General features: G+C 53.7%; 6 protein-coding genes across 6 annotated transcripts; 4 read left to right on the top strand and 2 right to left on the bottom strand.

Moving 5' to 3' along the window:
* The first annotated feature begins 785 nt into the window (after positions 1–785).
* Positions 786–2,532, top strand: PV07_01689 (uncharacterized protein). The gene is made up of 2 exons (XM_016388247.1): positions 786–1,229; positions 1,295–2,532. The coding sequence occupies exons 1-2, from the start codon at positions 851–853 to the stop codon at positions 2,419–2,421; spliced, it is 1,506 nt and encodes a 501-aa protein (XP_016255175.1). The 5' UTR covers positions 786–850; the 3' UTR covers positions 2,422–2,532.
* A 3,545-nt stretch (positions 2,533–6,077) lies between these two features.
* PV07_01688 (uncharacterized protein) lies at positions 6,078–8,769 on the bottom strand. The gene is made up of 2 exons (XM_016388246.1): positions 8,224–8,769; positions 6,078–8,158 (listed from the first exon to the last, which is right to left on the bottom strand). The coding sequence occupies exons 1-2, from the start codon at positions 8,405–8,407 to the stop codon at positions 6,657–6,659; spliced, it is 1,686 nt and encodes a 561-aa protein (XP_016255174.1). The 5' UTR covers positions 8,408–8,769; the 3' UTR covers positions 6,078–6,656.
* Positions 8,770–9,484: 715 nt separating this feature from the next.
* Positions 9,485–11,274, top strand: PV07_01687 (uncharacterized protein). The gene is made up of 3 exons (XM_016388245.1): positions 9,485–10,068; positions 10,123–10,448; positions 10,506–11,274. Exons 1-3 carry the CDS (start codon positions 9,907–9,909, stop codon positions 10,588–10,590), a joined length of 573 nt encoding a protein of 190 aa, XP_016255173.1. The 5' UTR covers positions 9,485–9,906; the 3' UTR covers positions 10,591–11,274.
* A 1,739-nt stretch (positions 11,275–13,013) lies between these two features.
* Positions 13,014–15,195, top strand: PV07_01686 (uncharacterized protein). Its single transcript, XM_016388244.1, has 4 exons — positions 13,014–14,019; positions 14,103–14,439; positions 14,500–14,582; positions 14,644–15,195. The coding sequence occupies exons 1-4, from the start codon at positions 13,484–13,486 to the stop codon at positions 14,669–14,671; spliced, it is 984 nt and encodes a 327-aa protein (XP_016255172.1). The 5' UTR covers positions 13,014–13,483; the 3' UTR covers positions 14,672–15,195.
* Positions 15,196–18,483: 3,288 nt separating this feature from the next.
* On the top strand, positions 18,484–19,955 carry PV07_01685 (uncharacterized protein). The gene is made up of 3 exons (XM_016388243.1): positions 18,484–19,139; positions 19,273–19,341; positions 19,532–19,955. Exons 1-3 carry the CDS (start codon positions 18,938–18,940, stop codon positions 19,675–19,677), a joined length of 417 nt encoding a protein of 138 aa, XP_016255171.1. The 5' UTR covers positions 18,484–18,937; the 3' UTR covers positions 19,678–19,955.
* A 755-nt stretch (positions 19,956–20,710) lies between these two features.
* Positions 20,711–21,890, bottom strand: PV07_01684 (uncharacterized protein; the record flags this gene model as incomplete). The annotated part of the gene is made up of 3 exons (XM_016388242.1): positions 20,711–20,981; positions 21,076–21,557; positions 21,654–21,890. The coding sequence occupies 3 exons, from the start codon at positions 21,888–21,890 to the stop codon at positions 20,711–20,713; spliced, it is 990 nt and encodes a 329-aa protein (XP_016255170.1).
* Positions 21,891–22,453: the final 563 nt, after the last annotated feature.

Raw genomic sequence — 22,453 nt, 5'->3', positions numbered from 1 at the left:
CAATTAACTCATCTCTTTTTCAATCAGCTCTGCAACGCACCAGAGAGTCTCGAAGATTACTCCACAAGTCGACTTTGCTTACGGAGCCAGACTCGGCTTCGGTACCTTCCTCAGCGACTATGAGGATGGCGATATTGCAATCCTCTATTGCGTGCAGCTGCCGGCTATTGAACGTTCTTTCGGGTTGGGAAGTGAGCATCAACTAGTTGCATAAAATCCATGAATGCGGCCTGCCGACTGCAAGCGCCTTGCAGGAGCAGCAGCACCGAGGCACGCACTTCTGTTGATATACGCACATCAACCCCGCTTTGCAAGGCCTCTTATCGATCCAATCATTATGCGCACAATGTATGAAGTCTCAGCTGATCTCCCCAAAAGGACAAGGGAGAGGCAGCATCATATGGACGGCCCTCGATCACGTGATGGAATGGCGTGCTTTAACACCCTTATTTGCTGCTCATCCGTCGACAGAGACCCTTGCATTGCGATGCGGGCGACGTGGTATCATCTGAAGGCGTTATGCATACTTCCCAAAAGATCATGTCGTCGCATTGGATAGTCAGGCAGATCCCCCTGCGGTACTGGCGCAAGTCACTGATCGTTGGCTCGACGCCTTGCGCACATCGCACCCAAGCACATGCGCTCGCGAGGGTCCAGAGCAGCGGCAGTGAGGAGCACGCAATATTCGATTGAAAGGTGCGATTATCTAGAAGAAAACAGGTAAGCGGATGGGCCTGATGGCCTTCCGCCGAAGCTCCCAAACAAGGAGAAGTCCAGAACTTAAAGGACGCCTCACAGACCACCCTCGCACGGGCGGCGGGAACAGCCTTGGTGCCCAGAGGAGACCAAGATGGCGTACTATGAGCAGAGCAAAGAGATCACTGTCAAGGGTGTGGAAGCCGGCCTCTCCACGACGCCTGTGGTCGAAGAGACACTGAGCTCAGACGGTGATATCTCAGATGCGATCCAGGCGAAGCCGAAGCGGAAATGGAGGTCCTATGTCTGGGACACTCTGGACAAGTCGCCTGAAGAACGACGGTTCCTGTTCAAGCTCGACGCTGCGGTGCTCACCTTTGCCACCCTGGGATACTTCATCAAGTATCTCGATCAAATCAACATTAACAACGCATTTGTGTCTGGCATGAAGGAGGACCTTGGCTTGTATAAGAACCAGTTGAACTATATGCAAACATGCTGGACAGTGGGATATGTTATTGGCGAAGTGCCCTGTGAGAGCGACACTCCCTTTCTTAAACAGACAGCTTTCATGAGCGAGACTGACAGCTTGTTTCAGCGAACATGATCCTCACCCGCGTCCGGCCGCGAATCTGGATCCCATTGATGGAAGTTGTGTGGGCAGTTTTGACCTTCTGCCTCGCCAAATGCAACTCGGCGAGCTCGATCTACGCTCTCCGGTTCCTCATCGGCCTTGCAGAAGCCACATTCTATCCAGGCATGCAATACGTGATCGGGTCGTGGTATCGGAGAGACGAGCTGGCGAAGCGGTCTTGTATCTTCCACACCTCATCCGCCATTGGAAGCATGTTTTCCGGATACCTCATGGCCGCTGTCTATCACCTCGGGGGCAAAGGAGGGTTGAAGGGCTGGCAGTGGTTGTTCGTGGTCGATGGAATAATCTCGCTCCCAATCGCCCTTTCCGGGTTCTTTCTCCTTCCTGACGTTCCAGAGATCACCACAGCGTGGTATTTCACCCCGGCGGAGCGCGAGTATGCGCGGAAGCGGATGCAGTTGGAGGGCCGTGCTCAACGGGCCCCGTACACCAAGGCTAAATTCAAGAAGATCTTCACGTCCTGGAAGATATATATGCTGGCAACCTTGTACATGACCTTCAACAATGCCGGAGCAGGAGTCAGTCAGCCTACCTTCGCGCAGTATCTCAAGGACTCGACGCACCCCAAGTACACCATCTCCCAGATCAACACGTATCCAACCACCACATATGCCGTGCAGGTCGTCAGTACGCTCATCTATGCTTGGACATCAGACAGTGTCTTCCGTGGCGCCCGATGGCCACCGATCGTCTTCGGTGGCTTGGTTTCTATAGTATGCTACTCGAGCCTGGCAGTGTGGGATATCCCAGTCGGTTGGCACTGGGCTTCTTACATCCTTGCAGGGTGTGGCGGTGGTCTCAGTGGACTGTGCATGGCGTGGGCGCACGAGATTTGCACGGACGACAACGAAGAAAGGGCAATTGTGGTGGGCACCATGAACGAGTTGGCATATGTGTTTCAAGCATGGCTGCCGCTGGTAGTATGGCAGCAAGTTGATGCCCCGAGGTATCACAGAGGATTCGTCACGTCAGCATGTCTGAGCGCTGGAATGATTGTGTCCGCATTGGTTATCAGGGTGTTGTGGAAGTGGGAGCTGGCGAGAAAGAGGAAACTCGGCCCAGTCGTGTGAGGAAGTCGTACAATCTAAGGCCCAAGATTGGGTGTCTAGAAGCTAGAAGTCTCAAGAGGAAGCTCGTGGACAGGCGTGCAGGGAAACAGTAGCCAGCCATGGATAGCAGGCGGAACCAGGGGTGAGCTCCCGGCACCAATGAAGCTCACAGGAACCGATTGAGTAGCCGACAGCGTCGACGTGATTGTGTGCATTTGTCATCTCACGCTCAAGCTTATCGGGCATAAGGCATCATAAAACGAGCTGGTCGATGAAGGTATAGTTTGCGCAAATCACGACATGTCCGAGCCAGTATGGCGTGCTTAGAAGAGGTTATTTGTTGATATGCACCCTCTCACGCGAAGAGCTCATATCAGACCACCCCTGATTGGTACTTCCAAGACCCATAGACAACAGCTGCGGTCCTTTTGATTCTTAAAAGATAGACAGACCGAGATGCGAGGATTCGTCTCCAATGAAATATTGATATTGAAGGATTTGCAGTTGAATCGTTTCGCAGACTATGACACAAAATAAGACGAAAAGGGTCGCCGTAATAGGTGCCGGCATCAGCGGAGTCTGTTCTGCTGCTCACCTATTGAGAAATGGCCTCGAAGTAGTTGTATTCGAGAGGTCAGGAATCGCCGGCGGGGTATGGCACTTTGACGAGCGCTCAGCCGCAGACCCTTCGTATCCGAATGAGCTTCCATCAAGAGGCGACTATGAGACAAGGCCGGAGCTTGCATTCAGCACTCCTCCACCAGAGGACGTGGACAACGACCAGCAGGAGATTGCTCATGCACCACCTGGCCCTTGTTATGCTGGACTGAAGAACAACGTCTCAACGAGGGAGATGAGGACGAGTCTGCTTCCATGGCCCGAGGGAACAGAGGATTTCGTCAACCAAAAAGTGTTGGAGGAATACATCCAGAACATTGCAAGCGAGCATGGTGTCTCCGCCATCACACAATACCACACTCGCGTCGAGGATGTACGAAAACATCCTGGTGAATGGGTCGTGCGGACAACAACGCTGCAGAAAGGGCCGTCGTCCGGAGCGCGGTTCGTGGAGCGGCGCTGGACATTCGATGCCGTGGTTGTGGCATCAGGACATTACAACATGCCGCGAATACCTGACTTTCCAGGTCTTCGGGCGTGGAAGCATGGGTGGCCGCATCGAGTCTGGCACTCTAAAAGATATCGCGACCCCCGAGGATTTCAAGACCAGAATATCCTTCTCATCGGTGCTGGGGTATCGTCGAACGACATTGCCAAAGAATCGGCAGGTTACGCCAATCACATTTACCAGAGTTCTCGGGGCGGAGCGTTTGACCTTCCTGCCAGCTTCTTACCACAAGGTGCCACGAGGATAGGGGCCATCAAGTCCTTCCAACTGAATGAGGACCACGATGTCAGTATTGCAGATTCAGGACCGATTCCCGGGAGGGTGGTCCTCGAAAGTGGCGATGTGTTGACCGATATACATTCGGTCATCCTTTGCACAGGGTACATAACCTCATACCCATTCCTATCCCATCTGCACCGGGACGAGATTCGGGCGAATGAAGCAGATAGCTCCATGCTCGTCACGGCGGAGGGAGATATGGTGCACAACCTGCACAAGGACATGTTCTACATCGAGGATCCCTCGCTTGTGTTTGTCGGAGCTCCATACCATATTGCCACATTCTCGCTTTTCGAATTCCAAGCCCAGGCCGTCGCGAGGGTATTGAGTGGCAAAGCCGAGTTGCCATCCAAGCAACAGATGCGGGACGAGTACAAGGAGCGCGTACGAACCAGGGGCTTAGGGAGAGACTTTCACAGTCTGAAGGCCCTCGGGGCCGAGGAAGCATATGTGGAGGATCTTGTGCAGTGGATGAATGAGGATGCTGCTCGGCTGGGCATCGACGACAAAATGCAGGGTCACACACCTGAATGGCACCAAGCAAAACTTGGCCGAGAAGCAAGAATGAAATTGCTGATGACAGCGAAGGAACAGGAGAAGCGGGAGAAGCAAGAAAGGATTGGAGTTGAAAAGCTGCCCATAGCAATTTGAGTTGGGAGCGAGCGAGCAAGATGAAATGGGCTTTATGCTCCGCTGTATCTAGTTCACTCTGTGGACCCTGTGTTCCGCCGGATCAAGTTCTGCGCCGAAATTTCCAAGCTGCGATAATTGCGTACGGGGTTATTTGTTCATAGACCAATTCAACCACTGCTCGAATCTAACATCGGCTGCCCGCGGCGAACGCACCTATTACTTCTTCTTGCCTCTTCACCTGTGAGAGTAGATTGCGTCGAAAGTCGAACGGTCACAGACAAGCCTACCCTCGACCCGTCTCCTTCTGAACAAAAAAATGCCTCCCAAGCGCATCACAGTCCAGCCGGCCCGTCGGTCTCAGCCCAAGGGCTGGTTTGGCCAGATGTATCATACATTGACCTCTGAGGAGAATGCCAGCGTTGCCATAAGCGTGGTTATGTTCGGAGTAAGTTGTCTCGATACACGTTTGGATTCACGTGCTCTCGTGCTTGGGTTGGACTAAACCAGACCACAACCCCCCGGAAGAAAGAGGCTCTATCAGCTATGCTTTACGTGGCCACTTGCATATGACGGCGGACCAAATACCCCGGTATCGCGGCTTGATGAGTCGCGCGGGTATATGGAAGTCTGAGCAAGCCAGATGCGACAGGGAACTGGCAGGCCTTCGTGCAGCGCATGAAGCTCCATTCCTGATAGTCCGATTCTTGGATTAAAATCATCTTCTCTAACAACGTCGACTAACCTTTTTTTTTTCTTCTAACAGGCTGCCGTTGCGTTCTTCAACTCGGAGTGGAGCGAGATGCTCCTCCCGGGATTCTAAGCGACCGCTCTCCTGCGTGCTCAACAAACACCTCGCTACTCCGATGCAAATCGCCAACCGCGAATGGCACCGTTCGCCATTCCGTGCGGGCCCGGCCGTTGACGATATCGAATGTATAATAGAGAATGATGTACAAAACCCAGGGAGCTTAGGAAAGAGCGGCGCGCGGTGGGATCTGTGATGAGACGGCTTGATGCGGGTGGTGGACAGGACAGGACAGGACAGGAGAGGGACGCTTCCGCCGGGCCTCGACAACCTGAACCCTGCGCAGTCGCGCAGAGATCATGCAGGTAGCATCGCTGCAATCCCTCCAATTCGCGAAATTCACCATACTCCATGTCAATCGTAATCTGCTCAAAAAAGACTGGGAGCTAGGGCCCCGTGGCGCTGACTTGGGGACAATCCGAACTACGCCTCGTGGAAAGAGACAAAGGCCATACAAGACAGACGGGCGAAGAGTGTTTATGGATGGGCCTTTTTGACATACAGTACTACCCACCACCCATCGATCGAGAAGCCCCGATCTGATACAATGTAGAACTCCAGTACCCCAAGCATCCGAATCTTGAGTTCACGATCGCCTGGTCCTTAATCTCTAATTTGGTCTCACCCTTTCTGCCATGTTATACTGTTCGTAGTAGAAGAGTGTCCTTCCTCCCTCCCTCCCTCTTCCTTTCCAGCTTTCTCTCCTCGTCAGCCGGAACCCGTAGACGCGTCAGTCGCCCTCCTGAAATCATGGACAAATGGTTCTTAAACCAAGTTCGCAAAAATACAAGAGTAAGTTGTCTCGATACCTAGTATCTTTACAAGCATACAGTATAGTATCAATACTTCATATATACCATCTCGGGGAAGGAAGGATGCTCCCCCAGAGACGCCCAGGTCTCCTCTCGTATGTATGTATGTGTGTATGTATGTATGTATGTACCTATTGACAGGTGCGCAAAATATGCCGTCGAAACAACACCCTCGCTCACACCGAGACACACATCCACGCAGAGCAGGACTTGCTCACAGGTCAGTGCAACTCTATCTCCGCCCGTCAGATCGAGTCGCGTGCTGGGATCATCAACTGGCCCGAACGGTAATAAACAACAAAGCATTCACCCCCTTCTCCCCAGTCATCTCTGGAAATAGTTTGTGCATAAACCAGATATTTCTTCTTCTTTTTGGGGGAACTCAAGGACGCCTATACGCCAGGACATACTTTGTCAACATCGTAGTAAATTCGACAATTTGCCTCTCCAACTGGTTCTGGCCTGGTAGCTTTTCGTGTTGCACTAGGGTCAAATATCAATATATCGAGCTCGAGGAAAGATTCCTTGGCCACATATGCTCAGACATTCGAGGCCCTGACGGGGACAAATCCCATTTCACACTATTACTCTCACTTTTTTCTCACGTCCCGTAGCCATTCCCGTTCGCCACGGCACTGGGCATGAGCGACTCCGTTGCGCCCTCCGCCTCATCCTCGAGGAAGTCTCTCTTCATCGTCCTCGCTCTGATCGCGGTGAAAGTGACTAGCGCAGTGCCCACGATGACTGCGATGCTCATGAGGATCACATTCACCGGGATAGGGTTGTTGTTGAACACCATGTGTGTGACTGCATCCAAAGGACTCTGCAAGAAGTTGAAAAGCCCCGCAAGGCAAATGATGAGCCCGTAGACCTTGCCGAAAGTCTGAAAGCCGAATACTTTGGCGGCATAGTCCGAGACGGTGGTATAATAGAAGGGTCGGTATACCACAAAGAGGCAAACGTTGCCGATAGCGGCCCACATGTATGGGAGACAGCCTAATATGCCAATGATGGTAGCTACGACGACAAGAAATCCTAGGGCGAAGGGCGTAGATGTGTTATCCAATAATATGCCAATGAAAGGGATACTCAACACGCCTCCCAGGGGAAGTGCCACGTCGAAAAAGTCGTTGACCATTTTCGCTCTCTCCGGGGAGCCTAGCAGGTACCGTTCTTGGGGGCGGATCGTGGCCACGAAGTAATTGATCCGGGTCATCTGCACGACGGTGAAAAGCGTGATGAGCCAGAACCAGGGTGATTTGATCTGCTGGAGGGCGGAGTAGCCATGCATGGCTCCCCACACACCGGACTTTGCATTCTTGTGCTCTTCTCGCTTCTGGCGTTTTGTGTTGGTCGACTTGTCCAATAGCAGCGATATCTCCTGGATGGTGCTCTCCCGTCGCTCTTGGATAGTACGGCGTTCTTCTTCGGACGCTTCGGGCGGTGTGGGAGCGTTAACCTCTTCTTCGGCGTCCTTGACCACTTCACTTACAGTTTTGTAAGATTCTTTGGGCATGATGAAGACCTGGACGATGAAAATGAAGATGGGGACGACAAGGTAGAGGAGGAAGAGGCGGTGTGTGTTCAGTTTGCCTCCGGTAGCTTCGTAGATGAGACGGAAAATGAGGAAGAGAGCTGATGACGAGTCGAACGCACCCGTCAGGAGCGCAAGTATGAGACCTGAGTTCTGGGGGAAAGTGTTGGAGAGTTGAAAGGAGGAGATGAAGACGAAAGGACCGCCAAGAGCGAGGAAGAAGTAGCCCGGTGTAAAGAGGTCGCCATCGACTTCTGATGCGAAGGAAAACAGCAGTGCTCCGGTCGTGAGAAAGATGCTGCCTATGAGGCCACAGGCTTTGGGACCGTACTTGTCAAGGATGGTGCCGATGGGCAGGGCTGCGACATTGGTCGAGACAGCTGCCACGGTGAACATCAAGTTCAACCGGATCTCTTGTTTGTAACATGGCGAAACGTGTTGGTCCACCTCTTCTGGGGTACACAGGTCTTTGAAGACGCCCTCATCGATCAAGACAGGTTTGATGGCTGCGTAGCCAAAGACTATTCCGGCGGCGAAGAGACAATATATTATGGCAACAACAACCTGAACTGTGGCATCACGGACCTGTCAGCGGGAATCTCGTGTTTCTTTGACGTGGGCTTCGTCAACATACGTATGCGCTTTTGTTTGGAGACTTCTTCAAACTGCAGAGCGATCGAGACCACACTGGGTTTCCGGTCTTTGGGCGGCATCCATTCACTGACAGGGTTGAAACTCATTCTTCGGTGCGAAGAGACGTTGGAGCCTCTCCGCTCACGTTCGAAGCCATCGACGGAGGCTACTCGTGTGAGCGACATGGCGAGGTGCTTGGCCGGAGCCGAGTCGAGTGAATTGTGGCCGGCTTGGGAGTGGGGATGGGGGAATGTCGTGCAGCAAAATGCGGAGGTGCCAGTAGTGGTGACGGAGAGGTGCAGTGGAGGACGAGATCCGATGACGAGGTGACGTGAGGAGGAAGTCTCACGACAGTCAAGATGCGATCAGGGCTCGACGAGGGTATACAAAGAAATATAAGTGGTATGGGAAACAGATGGAAGAGAAGCTCGGTAGCCCATTGACACTCCCAGAGCTATTTGCTGCTGTGATAAGATAGAAAATTGTGCGCTCTTCAAGCCACCCATCAAGGGCCACCCCAGCCAGCTTGCAGCTTCCCAGACGGTGCTGATAACGATAAGGAGGAAATTTTTACAGTGATGGATTGCCATCTGGTGGGGCCTAGTTGAGCCTTGGTGGGCTGGAGGCGTCCAAGCTCCAAGCATCGACTGGGAGCCAGTTGGCGGGCAGCTCGTCAATTGGCCAGCAGGCGAGAGCCATCAATTGGCGGCTTTTGGTGCCCGTGGCTGGAGGTTAGTGAGCCTGGAGGACGCCGATCAATCTCTTGCGTCTGCCCAGGCTGGTGGCAGCCTCCGACTGCCTGCCTGCGACTCGCTCACTCGCATACGGCTTGTCTCGCTCTCAGTACGTACACCGGCAAAAGGCGATGGGATCACAGCACACAAAGGGTCAAGTCACTGTCCAGTCTACGGAAACACCTGCCCGCTCGAGACACTGGACGACTGGGATCTCGGTAGACAAAGGCACGCCAAGCCTGCCCATCGCTTCCACTTTCCCAACTCCGAGCATCTCTCTGCTCGACACCAAATAACACGGGCTTTGCTGCTGAAACACCAATCGAAGCACCTGTGCACTGCCTCGTTCGATCAGACGCGTTTTGCACAAATCGCAGTGCTGAGACTGACTGGCCATGAGGTTGGCGGCAAAGCTGCTGGTGGGAGGAGAATAGCCGCCGACGGGCGGGTGGCAAGATGGCCAGAAATAGCTCTTGGCGCCCTGGCCGAAACAGCCTCGCTAGCCTCGTCTCTGTCCAGAGCAGACGACCACCATCCGTTATAGGCTCCATTCACTTGGTTTGAGACTGGCCAGAGACATTGACTGGCTTCATGTCCTCAGAGAGCATCATGTCTCCAACGCGTCGATATCTGTCGATACCGCTCTGCCACGGCAAGCTGGGCAACACAGTCTCAAATACTTAAGCCATGGTCGCCCTCCAGCTCCCAGGTCCAATTCTTCATTCTCTGAACCAGCTGCAACACACTTCCTCTGAACCAAAGCATCTGTTTCCATTCAAGAAGCATTCATTAGATTTTCCTTCCGACCTTCAACGTCCAATCCTCTCCTTATTGTTAGCTTGTAAACCCATTGGCTCGACGCCATCCACCACATTCCCTGGCTGCAACGTTTCGCAGCGACATTTCCTTCCTTGAACCATATTCCAACTTTCCTTTCGTCATATCTCAACATGGGTCCTGATCACGGCGTCCTTGGTGCGACTTTCAAAGCCACCCGGGCTCTTCAGGTGGCGTCCATGATCGCCGTCATTGGAATTACGGCCAATTTCATTTCTGAGATGGTCAATGCTGGTGCCACACCACCATCTGTCCTCGTCGCCATTCTGAGCATCGTATGTGCCATGTCCATGCACAGCCAACAAAATGGTGCTAATCATGCGTTCCAGGTCTGCATAGCCGTACTGTATTGCGCCATCACTGTCATTCTTTACTTCGACAACATCCTTCCTTTCCTGATCAGCACTGGCATCGACTCTCTTTTCCTGATTGCGCTGATTGTCGTTTCGGTTGTCGTCGGCAAGCCACTCTCATATCTGAACTGTGTGATTCTGGACGAAATCTCCAACGCCACCTCGAGCGCATACGACTTTACTTCGGCACTTGGCAACAGTCTCAACAAGGGTGGGAAAGTCAACTATTCCCAGTGGATTGGTACTTCCAAGGCCACGTGCTTGGAAATGAAGTCCATTTGGGGCTTGAGCATTGCACTGTGGTGAGTTTCGATCAAAGATTTCCCAAGCTGGCTCCGACTCTGACCTTTTCGATCTAGTATTCTGTTCACTTTCTCGGCGGTGAGCACCATCTGTCTTTGGAAGAGAACAAAGAACTCTACCGCCGACAAGAGCGAGGCTTGAGGCCAAGGCAGTTAGTTTCGGCATCTCTTTTTGGGAAATCGTACCGCTTGCTGGGAGGGGAGTTGAGGTGCAGGACATTTCTCCTAGGAAAAGAAGAACGCCCCGCAGGTGATTTGGCTGGCTCTCTGTGGGAGCTTTACCCAGGTTGTCTCGGGACTATATTTAGTCTGAGCCTACGCCGGCTCGGGGTTTGCACAAAAAGAGCTCATAAAATTCGGATCAGAAACTCTGGGTTTTCGTCGTACAAGGATGACTCGTCCCGCTGAGCGGATAGATGATAACTGACATCTCAGTGCTGGTGGATACTTGTGATTTCCAGAGAACTAATATGTGTCAGATAGTGATAGGCCACAGACCCAGAAGCTAGTGCTAAGGTTTCAATGTTTGCAGAGTGCTAAAGGATCAGCGTGACGGTGTGTAGGTGGGCGATGCATGGGCGATGCATCTGGAGCAGGCTAAGCAACGGGACAGCTAGAGAGCAAGGGGGCACAAACAGGAGACTGGGACAGTCGCAATTGAAATTCTGGGTGGCGCTTTGTAGCGGTGACTAGAAGGGATGCAATAGAGTCCGGAGATGAGGGTCGTTTTGGGAGCTACGCATGTTCCCCTTCACTTGCTGGATCACGGCCATGTCCAAGCGACGTGCGTCGCCAGGTGTAGCTCGCATTGTAAGACTGAGCGACCTCGTTAGCTGGAAATTGACTAGGTGATCCTTCATTTCGGATTGATCTGCCGATGGAAGATTCCAAACCCGGCTCTTCTGCACGCCGTCTGTTTCTGAAAGAGGGCTGTGATGCATGTAAGGATGCGTTGTCCTTTGTTGCAGACTCGGCTGCTGGAGGGCGAGGATCCGAGACCTGGGTCGCTTGATGAGGTTCAAAAGAGGCCGTGGAGGCCGCGCAGGACATCGTACGGCAGAACTCCGAGTCGAAACGTGTCACTTGAACGATCTGCATCATGTTGATTGACTTTTTTTTTTCTACCACTTTCACTTGACTCTCACTTGACACTTAACTTTGTATGCAGAGGATCGCGCAGGGTTGCAGGGGTCTGGGAGGGGTGAGAAGGGAGGCGGTCTCTTGTCGAACCGAAAACCGGGCCATCGATTCTGAAGGAGAGGCAGTGATTTGATCTTCAAGCATGGAGGTGCATAGCAGGATGGAGTACAGGCTAAGGATGAATGAATGGCGACGGCGGCAGCAGTAGAAGCAGGGACGCGTGAGAAGCGAAGTGAGAAGACAGTTGTGTCGGGTGGCCGGGTTCCATGGGCCGTCCGTCATCCCGTTAGACTGCGACCAGACTGCTGGGTCGGTTTGTGGCTTTTCCAAAGCGAATCAAACGGCCACGACATTTCTCGGTAGGGGGCAGAGTGGTACAGAAGGGCGCCGGGTGCTGATGTTGGAGGTGCGTGTGCAACATGACTCTCGGTAGCGAGTTAGGTCGACATCATCATGTGCATATCTCGGTCAGTAGGTAACAAGCCAAATGCAAACGCACCAAGAGAGCCAAAGCATGGTTACTGCCCGCTTACTCTGTGCAGTATGCACAGTCAATCAATGGAGGCAGCTAGGGATCAACCCGCAGCTACACAGGGGGGGTTCGAGGAGAAAACAGTTCACGGGTAACACCCAACAACTCGGGCCTAGTTAGTTCCCGGGGTTGGCCGAGAAGGGCTGCTTGCAGCTAGTTCACCCTTGTGCCACCTAACGAGATGCTGGATCCAAGCTGCTGGGAACCCAGTCACACAGCCTGTCAAGCCCCGTTAGTGCCAGCCCATGGAAACATTTTCTAACCAACCAGCCCACCAGGCGCAGGCGTGGTGGCCGGTGGCAGGTGGCAGGTGCCCGTACCGAACTCGTTGAAGAATTCCAAGCTGCACCAGCAGAACCACCCACCCTCCTGCAGCTGCCCAGCGACTTCAACCCAGCACCGGCAATGCGGCTCGTGGCTGCGATTCGATGGGTGACGTGGTGCAGCAATTGCCCGATCCGAGTCGATGGGTTTCCCGTTCTCTTCCCTTTTGCTGCTTTCCACACGACAATACGGCTGCCCATGATGGTGTATCCATTCATTCAATTAGCCCCCCCTCTCTCTCCTCTCTCACTTCCTCGTCCTGATCTACTTGTCCTGGTGATTCTGTTGACCCGCATCAGACTATCCATCCACCTCTCCGCTTAACTGCACTATCTGACTCTTCTCGGGATGGAATCATCCATTCAGCTGCGGGACCGTTGCCCACCCTCGCACATCCCTCCCCCAATTCTTGGGTCAACAGTACCGCCCGGCTGGTTCCTCTTCTCTGTACTCCGTACTCGGTACGCCCACAACGAACTCGCGCGCACAACCCAGGGCGCTGTTGACTCTCGTCCAGTCTCCACCTCGACCGGTCGTCATTGAGATTTTATTCTCGGTTCCCGGTTCCCCATTTCCGGTAACAGCCAAGTGGACGGTTGGAAATTTAAACAGATCCATTCACCCTCACCCTCTCCATCTCGTATGATAACTCAACCGCTAAGCCCTCGACTTACTCGAAAGTTATGACCCTAATCCATGCGTCAATGTCTTCTGCCTCACTTGGTGATCCATTTCGTCCCCACCCCGTGCAACCGAAATGTCTGCCTCTGGGATTACTTTTACGACACGTCTGTTGGGCTAACCTTGTAGTGGCTTTCGATCTGTCGAGCCCAATATGCCCAACTATCTCTGATGCCCCCCTCCCAGAATTTGCTCGGACCTCCCATCTCTTCCAGTCCGAGGCAAGCAAATTTAAGCACATCTCTTCCGCACTCCTTTTGGGTGAATTCTGCCTTTGGTGAGGCTGACGATTGACTTTCGATACGGCCGAATTCCAGAAGACCATGCATTAAGCGCGACGTGGAGGGCTGAACAAACAATGGAGGACCTCAACCTGTCAAGCAGCAGCATCCCTGTTGATGAGGATTATGGTGTCTTCGAATACCTGGAAGACGAAGAGGCCAGTTCCGCCTACTCGGTCGCCTCGTCAGTCTACAATTTCCGAGTCGAAAATGGTCGTCGGTATCACGACTACAAAGACGGACATCCCTTCCCTTACGACGAAGTCTCGGAGGAAAATGAGCAGGTCTTGCATGCGATGATTCTGGTCCTCTTCGACAACAAATACTTCGTGTCTCCCATCGACGAATCTGCCTTACACTGTATCGTCGACGTGGGTACTGGAAAGGGCCTCTGGGCTGAAGGGGTTGCTGAAAGGTATCCGGAGGCCCAGGTTGTGGGCATCGACACGGTTCAGCACGAACGCTCACTCCAACCCAACTGTTCCTTCATTCTTCAGGACGCCACCGATGAGTGGGTCCTGGATGACCCTTCGATGAAGTTCGATCTGGTCCATATCAGAAATTTGTTTGTTGGGGTAAGAGATTGGGATGCGTTATACGCTCAGTGTTTTGAGTGAGTCTACTCCTCTCACAGATCCAGCAGAGCGCCTTTTTTGGGCGTCATTCCCTCGTTGCACCTCTTCTGACTGGGACTAGGAAAATGAACTCTGGTGGATGGATCGAACAACTTGAAATAGAGATCGACGCGCAGGTCGACGACGAATCTGCGCTCCCGGACAGTCAGATCATGAAGCTATGCAAGTTTGTTGACGACATGACGGCTGCCACTGGAAGAGATTTCCGTGCTTCCTCCAAGATGAAGACGGCGATTGAGGAAGCTGGTTTTGTCGACGTCCAGGAGCAAAAGGTCAAGCTTCCCTTGGGCCCTTGGGCTTCTGATCCGAAATTCAAAGATATCGGGAGGTTCTTCGAACGATTCTATAAAACGGGCCTCCAGGGCTGGCTCCTCCAAATTTGCATCCGATTCTTTGGGGTGAGGACCACAGACCGCTCCTCTGATGCATAAATCCAACGACTGACACAACTGGTGTAGTGGACACTGAAACAGGTAAACGACGCATGCGTTCAAGCATTCCAAGAGATCAACTCCCGCCAGCAACACATGTATTTCACACTGTAAGTCCTTGTTTTCCAAGCGCCTCGATAGATATGGCTTCCTGCTTACAACTTCTTTCAGAGTTATTGTTATCGGCCGAAAGCCTTGAAGCATCGCCTCTTTTGTCCTTCCTCATTTTGACACCCTCAAAAGGTCAGACCACCTTCCTGTATCTCGAACCACAGCCCATCCGACCATCGTGGTGGAACCGGCCTCCCGGTCGATCCTGGGGCAAGAGCATGGAGCACGAGATCAAGAAGACTACTTATGTCACGCAAAACATCAGACCCCATCGCCTCTGTCCAGGATGTAAAGAGGCGGATATACTTGTCGAGAGAAAATTCCGTGGCACTACTCAAAACCCTCTCTTTCTTTCCGAACACAAGTCCTCCTCTTGCGTCGTGGCGTCCCTGGTAATGGACATAGGAAGGAAACGATTACGGGTCACGAGTCACGACTTTTACGACATAACAAAGGTAGACGTTTGGGTGTATCATGCAAAAGATTTTGTTCGGGTTTCTTGGTTGAACATTCTCGCATATCGCTCCGGCCCTGATGCGTTTTACTATTCATGACATGACAGCAAAGAACCTAAATATCACAATATACGCCTGGACTTTGGACAAAATAATGAGGTATAAAGCATGTACCAATGTCTGCCCGAGTATGAAACATCTTTTTCCCCATTTCGTTTCAACATATCTCGACTATTGAAGCCGGGCATGTTCTGTAACTCCGAGGCATCGTTGTACCATGCAAATCGAAATTCAGAGCAGGGATCTCGAGTATGCATACAGTCCTCACGCATCGAAAACCAGATTTGTCGACTAGGCTTTCCACATATGTACCGGCTCTGTGGATGCATTCTACGATAGCTTGCTTGCGGTCGACGCTACTGGATGGCGCATCTTGCAGCCGCTCTGAAGGTGCGCGAACTCAGGATCGGTCCCCGTTTCAGTGTGAGGAACATTGACCCAATCTCTGTCAGAGACACTTGCTTGACGGCTTTATAAAGACTACCCTTTTTCCAGATAAGGACTGAGGTCGTCTGATCGGGGCCCGGCGGCTGAACCCCGAGGACGGCTGCCGTTACAGGGCCCATCATTCCCCAGAGTCCATGCCCCAGGCGTCTGGCCACGATCGCTCCTGGCATCTGGCTTGGGGTTAGCACATAGTCAGCCGCTGGGGTCCTAAAGGCCACTCAGATGGTGGCTCAACCATATGGTTCGTCGAGGAACGGACAGTAAAAGTCATCAACAACCACAGGGATCCCCAGCACGCAGGACAACGTCCATTCAGCCAGGCCATCCATCCATGATGGCTTACAGTAAGCGCATACACAGGGTATGTGAACACTTGAATGGCGGTGGGATAAAGGACGTTTAACATCACCGAGACATTGGCCGGCTTGGAGAAAGTCAACTTGCAACTGTTCGACCCAGAGTACAATCAATATGGCCAGCACCGAGACGGAACATGGTGATGGCTACGTCTTCTCTCGAAACTTTCTGGCTTCAGCGCGGTATGTCGAGAGTGCACAGTCACCCGGAGACAACATTCTCTAATAAGCATGCAGACTCACGGCGCAGCACTTCCTCTTTGTTCTCAAGAACGGGTTCTTGCTGCACCCAGCAATTGAACAGAGGCTTTCGCAAGTGGCCACGCCCGAAATTGTGGACGTGGCAACGGGCAACGGGTACGTGGATTGTCATTAATGGGCGGGGACCCAAGGCTCGCGAACATGGTCGTTGATGGGGGACATAAAAAAACAGGATCGTGGCACTCACTCTGGCCCACAACCACCCCAACAGCAAGGTCGTTGCCCTCGACATATCGGCCGAGCAATACCCTCACGCGTGGGCCCGCCCAGCCAACATTGAGTTCGGCTCGTGGAATATCTTCGACCCCGTTCCCGAACAGTTCTGGGGGAGGTTCGATGTCGTCCACATCCGAGCGATTGCCTCGGCGATGTACGGTCGAGACAAGGGCGAGATCCTCGAAAAGCTGATCAAAATGCTGAGTGAGCTGCCATCCTCGTTGACACCTCCTCTCCCAGCCCAGCGTGTGTGCAGTGTCGACGACCAGACTGACAATGATTGGCCGTCGCTGTCCAGAGCCCGGAGGATACCTTCAATGGCACGAGTGCTGCTCGAACCTGATCGGGGTCTTGGATGAGCATTCCTCCCTGGTCCACGCGCCAGAATTGACCGACTATCTCGAAGTGATCGACAAGTACACCGGCGGAGTCAGCTCGGCGCGGCAGTTCGACGACCTCGCACAGGTGTTTGCGGATAAAGGCCTGGTCGAGGTGGAGAAGACGGTCTCCAAGGTCGTCCCTCATCTGCTCAAGCACGAGACGGACCTGGTCCTGATGACGACGCGGGAAGTCATGGCGGCTCTGCGAGGGCGCAAGGACCCTCCGCCAGAGATGCTGCGGGAGCTGGACGAGGCCCAGGCGAAGATGTCGGCGGATGTAGCCTGCGGGAAGTGCTTGGTTTATCTGATGGCAGTCTTCGTGGGTCGGAAACCGGACGAGCACTGAGCTCTGCTGGAGGATCTGCCAGTGGCGAAGAACTATTTCTGAGGTAAAGCTCAGTAGTTGAGACCGATGCTGAATACGTCGATGGCGAGACTGTCGTCGAAAACGTTGCTTGACCTTCATAGTCAAGGGTTGTGGACTGGATGTAGCAGCTTCTGGAAGCATAGGGCAACGACTAGCACACCAGCTCAGAGGCGGCTTGCATTGTTGATTCGTCCTCCCTTGACCCAGATCTCCCATGGCCGCCTGTGAATGGCCAACGACTCCTCCCAGAATCGGGCAAGTCAATAATAACTCTTCCTCACAAAGAAATACTAATCAGGGAGCCAAAGCAGGTCTTTGCGATATGTATAAAACCACGGAGGATTTTCTCCCTGGACCTCAGCGGCCCGAACTTCGTCGCCGCATCCACATGAGAATATCTGCTGTTTCAAAGTCTCTCCACACAATGACAATTCCTCTCATCCCACGAAGCCCGAAAGATCGGTTGCACAAGGCCGGATGATGGGCTAGCCCAGGGGCTCGGGGAGTCCGTGGAAGCCGAACGCCCCGGGCGAAGGGGCATCGAAATTTGAGATGGTTGCGCACCGGGTTCAATGGGACAATCTGGAGGGCAGACGCCGCAGAAGTAGCAGAAGAACAGAGACCGTGGGAATCTGATCACCACTCACCGAGAGAAAGACATCTGCGCCCTCGGGAATAAGAAGATGCGAGATCCAACATCAAGAGCAGCCACTGGAGATGGGCCATAAGCGCCTAGTGAGCCTTTTCTCACCCATTCCGCCATTCCAAATCATTCCCGTCCTTCGCAGTCCCGAAGTTCCTGCGGCGCGCATCCTAGGAACCACTAGACGCCCTTCTTCTACAGGGCGGCAGAAGCCCTAGACCGATCCTGGCAAACAGAATCTGTCACGAATGACGTCCACCGACAGCTGAGCTGGCCTCTGTCCCCCACCCTCACTCCCAAAGAAACCCAGCCTGGCCCATAGCAACAGCTGCTGCTTTCTTCGCCCGGAGAAGCTTAATCACATCGGCGCCCCTGGAAGGAGAAGTGGTATCCGAGGAGGGGCACAATCCAACAAGGAGTCTACAGCATATGCATGGTAAGCAAGCTGCGCGGAAACAATGGGAACAGCTCGCAATGGCCGTGAGAACGGGCTGGCTTAGTTGCCCATGTTGACGATCTACTCAAGCTGCAATGGGAAGTTGAAGTTTGCTGCAACGAGCTTCCAACTCTTCGCTTCGGTCTCTCTTGTCCATTGATGCTTGACGGGATCTGCTTGGTTCGACCTACAACAAAAATGTCCCAAGCCACGCCCAGCCCGACCGCGTCTCCGTCGTGCGAAGACCACAAACACAGGTCATCCCTGCCCAGGGAGCGCGGGGGGGAAGATGATCAACATCCCAGCTACTACTCGTATGCAGGTGGTATCTGTCACCGTCTCCCGGGCCCCTCCCTTTCTGACGTGGACGGCTATGACGAAACGGCAGCGCTCAGGGGGGGGACCAAAGGGGAAGGATCAATAGGCGGGTCAAGCATGATAGCCAAATGCAGCAGCGTGGCGGGCCCTCTTCCAATGGCGACCGAATGCTGCGCTCGCCTGGAGCATTCCAAATACCTATTCCAAAAGCACACCCTATCTTGACCTCATCCCTGGGCTTGGAAGCTGTCAGAGTGTATCATATATAAGGGTTCCCTCGACATCCAAAATCGCAACTCCTCCATCATCCCACAAAGCAACCAGCACCTCGTCTCTTCAAGCTTTTACTCAACAGTTCAACGTTTTCAAACCCCCCCAAACCCCCTCATTCACCAACACCACCACCACCACCACCATGCCTGAATACAAGGGAGTCTGCCACTGCGGTGCCACCGAGTGGACCGTCGAAATCCCCGAGGAGAAGCACATTCTCTGCCACTGCGGCGCCTGCAAGCTGATGGGCGGCGGCGAGTTCACCTTGAACCAAATCATTCCCAAGTCCAACTTCCACCTGACCAAGGGGGATCTGAAGGTGTATTCCTACAAGGGCGATTCGGGTACGTCTTTTCCCTGCGTGGATCGGTTCCAGAGTCTATGGCTCGCGTTTTGGAGGAAGTAGTGGGAAGCAGAATAAGGAAGTACTCAACCCTTTCAGGACTGGTGCTAACCGATGCTTGTGCGTACAAATAGGCAACTCGGTTGATTGCTACATGTGCCCCAACTGCGCGTGCTCGCCCTACCACCACCAGCATGTCATGGGTAAGTCCATACATACATTCACCACCACCATCTGCCTTGTCCTGCCCTGTCCTGCCTGGATTCAGATCAGATGCGACCCTACATGGGGTCGCGGATCTGCCTCCTCCTCCTCCCCGATTCAAGCCATATTCGATAGCTCTCTCATGCTTTTTTTTTCTTCTGTTCTGCTAACCACGCACGAAAACAACAGGCGAGGAGACCATCGTCATCCGAACGGGCCTGTTGAAGGGGTCCGAGAAATGGGGCAAGCCCGCCGCCGAGATCTACGACAAGGATCGGGCCTCGTGGCTTCCTCAGACCGGAGATGCCAGCTTCCCAACTGTGCCTCCTTCGTAGGGACAACAAAAGACAGAGGCCGTTACGTTTTGGCATCTTGCGGTCGTCTTGTTCTCCTCCAGCCACGCTCCACATCCACAGCCCAGACGAAGAGCGGGGGTATGTTATTGAAAGCGGTAATGCCAAGTTGCGCCGGGAGGAAATGGAATGTGTTATACGCCCACAGCACGATCCGGAGTCGTTCGGTAGGAGATGGAGGAAGTTAGGAAAGGGAGCCTCATGCCGTTTTTATATTATATACCAAATATGAAGCATGAAGCATGAAGCACGAAATATATTCCGATGCCGTTCCTTTGTATCTCTCTCTCATCCCTCATTGATTGCCTCAGCCTTGCCGGAAGTGCACCCGCCAGTACAACAGCGCAAGAGGCAGATCTATTCTTAGCCATGGAGCTATCCATTGGTACGGCATCATGGAAGAGGGCGCACAGTAAAGTATGGTGGGGCACAGACCCAGGGCGCATTCATATACCTCCTAATTTCTCTCTCTGGTCGGTCGATCGTTGTGCATCACAAGCTCATGACCCAGGATCGCAGTGTGTAAGAGGCATTTATCACGCACGTTCCGTGTCCACCGCGCTGGCTCCGTCCTTTTTGACATGTTGCATTCATGCTTGGTTCACGTGTACAATAAATAGTCTCGCGGGTATATGTTTTGTAGATGTCCGGGGGCCACCACCAGCCAGAGGATTGAATTGTCCGGTGTCTCGGAGCGCTGGCCGTTAAAATATCCCTGAGAGCCATGCCCCTGTGTACACCTTATGCCTTATGTGTCCATCTTCCGCCGCTCTACTCTCCTCCTACACGACCTACCGCCTGCCGCCTGCCACCTGCCACCTGCTCAGCCCTGCTTCGCCTCTCTTTAGCTCGAAGCATTTGTATTTCTTTCTGCATCTCGTGGCTCTCTCGCTTCCTCCTCCAACACCGCCCGCCTCTCCCGAGCACGGGGTTTTCCTGGTCACCCTCTTTGCCCCCGGCCTCCAACCTACAGGATATGTCGTGGGCAGGCAGACAGGGTAGAGGTAGAGTCCACTCAATCGACATCCGGGACGGGCAGGCCCTGCACGATCTTGACCCTGCGGCCCAGCTTCTCGAGCGCGCGCCGCGAGTTTTCGGCCCGCAGGTCCGCGCTCTCCTGGTCCGTGACCAGCACGAAGTCGTACGTCAGGAGCGCGGTGCCCTCCTTGACGCCGTACTTCCGGGCCACGTCGGCGGAGCACTTGCCGAGCTCGACGACGAGGGAGTTTTTCACGCCAAAGACCGCGTCCGAGGTCTCGTAAGGGTCGTTTTTCAGGTACAAGGCCCTATATACACACACACACACATACAGTCAGATGGAAAGTTGATCAACTGTGGATGGAGGGGCAAGGTTGGGGTTTTTGGGCCGCCTGCACTCACGTTATCAGATGGTCAAACCCCTCCTTCTCGAACATGAAATGCATATGCGCCGGCCTCATGGGGTGCCGCCCCAGCTTCATCAACAGCTGGCCCACAGGCCCGTCGTGCGGGATCGGGTACGGCACCGGCACGATCGCGTTGAACCAGAATATGCCCTGGGCGTCACTCGTCATGATGCAGCGGCCGTCGGGGCCGTCGCGGTCGGGGTGCTGGACGTCGTACTTGCCCGACGAGTCCGTCTCCCAGATGTCGATCTTGACCCCCTCGATCGGGTTGCCCGACACGTCCTTGACGGTGCACAGCACGAGCAGCGGCTCGCCGTTGGCGTCGTGCGACATGGCGCTGCCGTGCTCCATGGTCTCGGCCTCGTGGGTGTGGAAGGGTCCCAGGACGGTGCCGTCTGTCGACCCTTTCGGTTTGGGGTGGTCGATGCTGTCGACGAGGAGGGAGAGGCCCAGGATGTCGGAGAGGAGGATGAATTCCTAAAACCCCCCACCACAGGGGGGGGGGGGGAGGCATCAGCGAAACTGGATCCCAGGTTTGCCTTCTCACAAGTTTGGGGCCTGTCGAAAACTTACCTGCCTCACGTCGGTACAGATATGGCCCGTCTTCGTGAGGAACTGGATCCCCGCCATCCACTCCTGCGTGCTCAACCTCGTCTCCCGCGCAAAGTCATGTAAGTGCACCACCAGCCGTTCGAGGATGTACTTGAACCGCGGGTCCGGATTGGCCGAGTTGATCAGGTTGACATTCTCCGTGATGTTGTCGATGGTCAGGTCCATCAACGGCGGGATCTTGACTTTGGAGGGGTCCATTGTCGCCGTCGCCGGTGCTCGTCGTAGTCGTCGGGATTGGCGATGTCCGGGGGAGGAAGAGGGATCGTACCGGGAGGGGGGCGGTTGCGTGTGAGTCGTGGATGGGCTCTCGAGCAAAGAAAACTTCAGGCCAAAGGAGATGGCGAACGGTAACCAAAAACAAAAGATTGGGAAAAGAAGACAACGAGCGCAGTGGACGCCAGGCAAGTGATATAATAATCTTTGCTCTTTTCTCCCATGTTTCCACCCCCGGTATCGTGGGGTAATTGCTGGATGGGGGGAGTATCCGAAGGGCTAGTTCCAGCTCGAGACTCAGGAACCACGACGAAAACTAAGCAATGACGGGCCACCGAAAGGAACCTCACCTGTGTAAGAAAGTCATATTGCTTATGCGGTAATTGGTCAGGGAGCAGTGCGTGCGGGAGAGGAAGGGCGAGAAAGATGATGGTGGTGGAGCAGCTGTCGGATACACCATGGAATACTGCATCGGCAATGGGCCAATTCCAACTCCCCACCCTCGAGGGGCAGGTGATTTTTTGTACAGGATGAAGCTTGGACGGCAC

The sequence above is a fragment of the Cladophialophora immunda genome (assembly GCF_000835495.1).
Source record: "Cladophialophora immunda strain CBS 83496 unplaced genomic scaffold supercont1.1, whole genome shotgun sequence".
In the NCBI taxonomy this organism is placed as follows: domain Eukaryota; kingdom Fungi; phylum Ascomycota; class Eurotiomycetes; order Chaetothyriales; family Herpotrichiellaceae; genus Cladophialophora; species Cladophialophora immunda.
The sequence above is the reverse complement of the archived record's forward strand: the minus strand, read 5'-3'. Positions and strand labels throughout refer to the sequence as shown.

Coding starts and splice junctions, on each gene's coding strand:
- PV07_01689 (XM_016388247.1), top strand. CDS start 851: ATGGCGTACTATGAGCAGAGCAAAGAGATCACTGTCAAGGGTGTGGAA. Junction 1,230..1,294: donor TGTTATTGGCGAAGTGCCCT/GTGAGAGCGACA, acceptor AGCTTGTTTCAG/CGAACATGATCCTCACCCGC.
- PV07_01688 (XM_016388246.1), bottom strand. CDS start 8,407: ATGTCGCTCACACGAGTAGCCTCCGTCGATGGCTTCGAACGTGAGCGG. Junction 8,159..8,223: donor CTCCAAACAAAAGCGCATAC/GTATGTTGACGA, acceptor GTGATGCCACAG/TTCAGGTTGTTGTTGCCATA.
- PV07_01687 (XM_016388245.1), top strand. CDS start 9,907: ATGGGTCCTGATCACGGCGTCCTTGGTGCGACTTTCAAAGCCACCCGG. Junction 10,069..10,122: donor TCGTCGCCATTCTGAGCATC/GTATGTGCCATG, acceptor CATGCGTTCCAG/GTCTGCATAGCCGTACTGTA. Junction 10,449..10,505: donor GGCTTGAGCATTGCACTGTG/GTGAGTTTCGAT, acceptor TTTTCGATCTAG/TATTCTGTTCACTTTCTCGG.
- PV07_01686 (XM_016388244.1), top strand. CDS start 13,484: ATGGAGGACCTCAACCTGTCAAGCAGCAGCATCCCTGTTGATGAGGAT. Junction 14,440..14,499: donor TTTGCATCCGATTCTTTGGG/GTGAGGACCACA, acceptor CAACTGGTGTAG/TGGACACTGAAACAGGTAAA. Junction 14,583..14,643: donor CAACACATGTATTTCACACT/GTAAGTCCTTGT, acceptor AACTTCTTTCAG/AGTTATTGTTATCGGCCGAA.
- PV07_01685 (XM_016388243.1), top strand. CDS start 18,938: ATGCCTGAATACAAGGGAGTCTGCCACTGCGGTGCCACCGAGTGGACC. Junction 19,140..19,272: donor TTCCTACAAGGGCGATTCGG/GTACGTCTTTTC, acceptor GCGTACAAATAG/GCAACTCGGTTGATTGCTAC. Junction 19,342..19,531: donor CCACCACCAGCATGTCATGG/GTAAGTCCATAC, acceptor CGAAAACAACAG/GCGAGGAGACCATCGTCATC.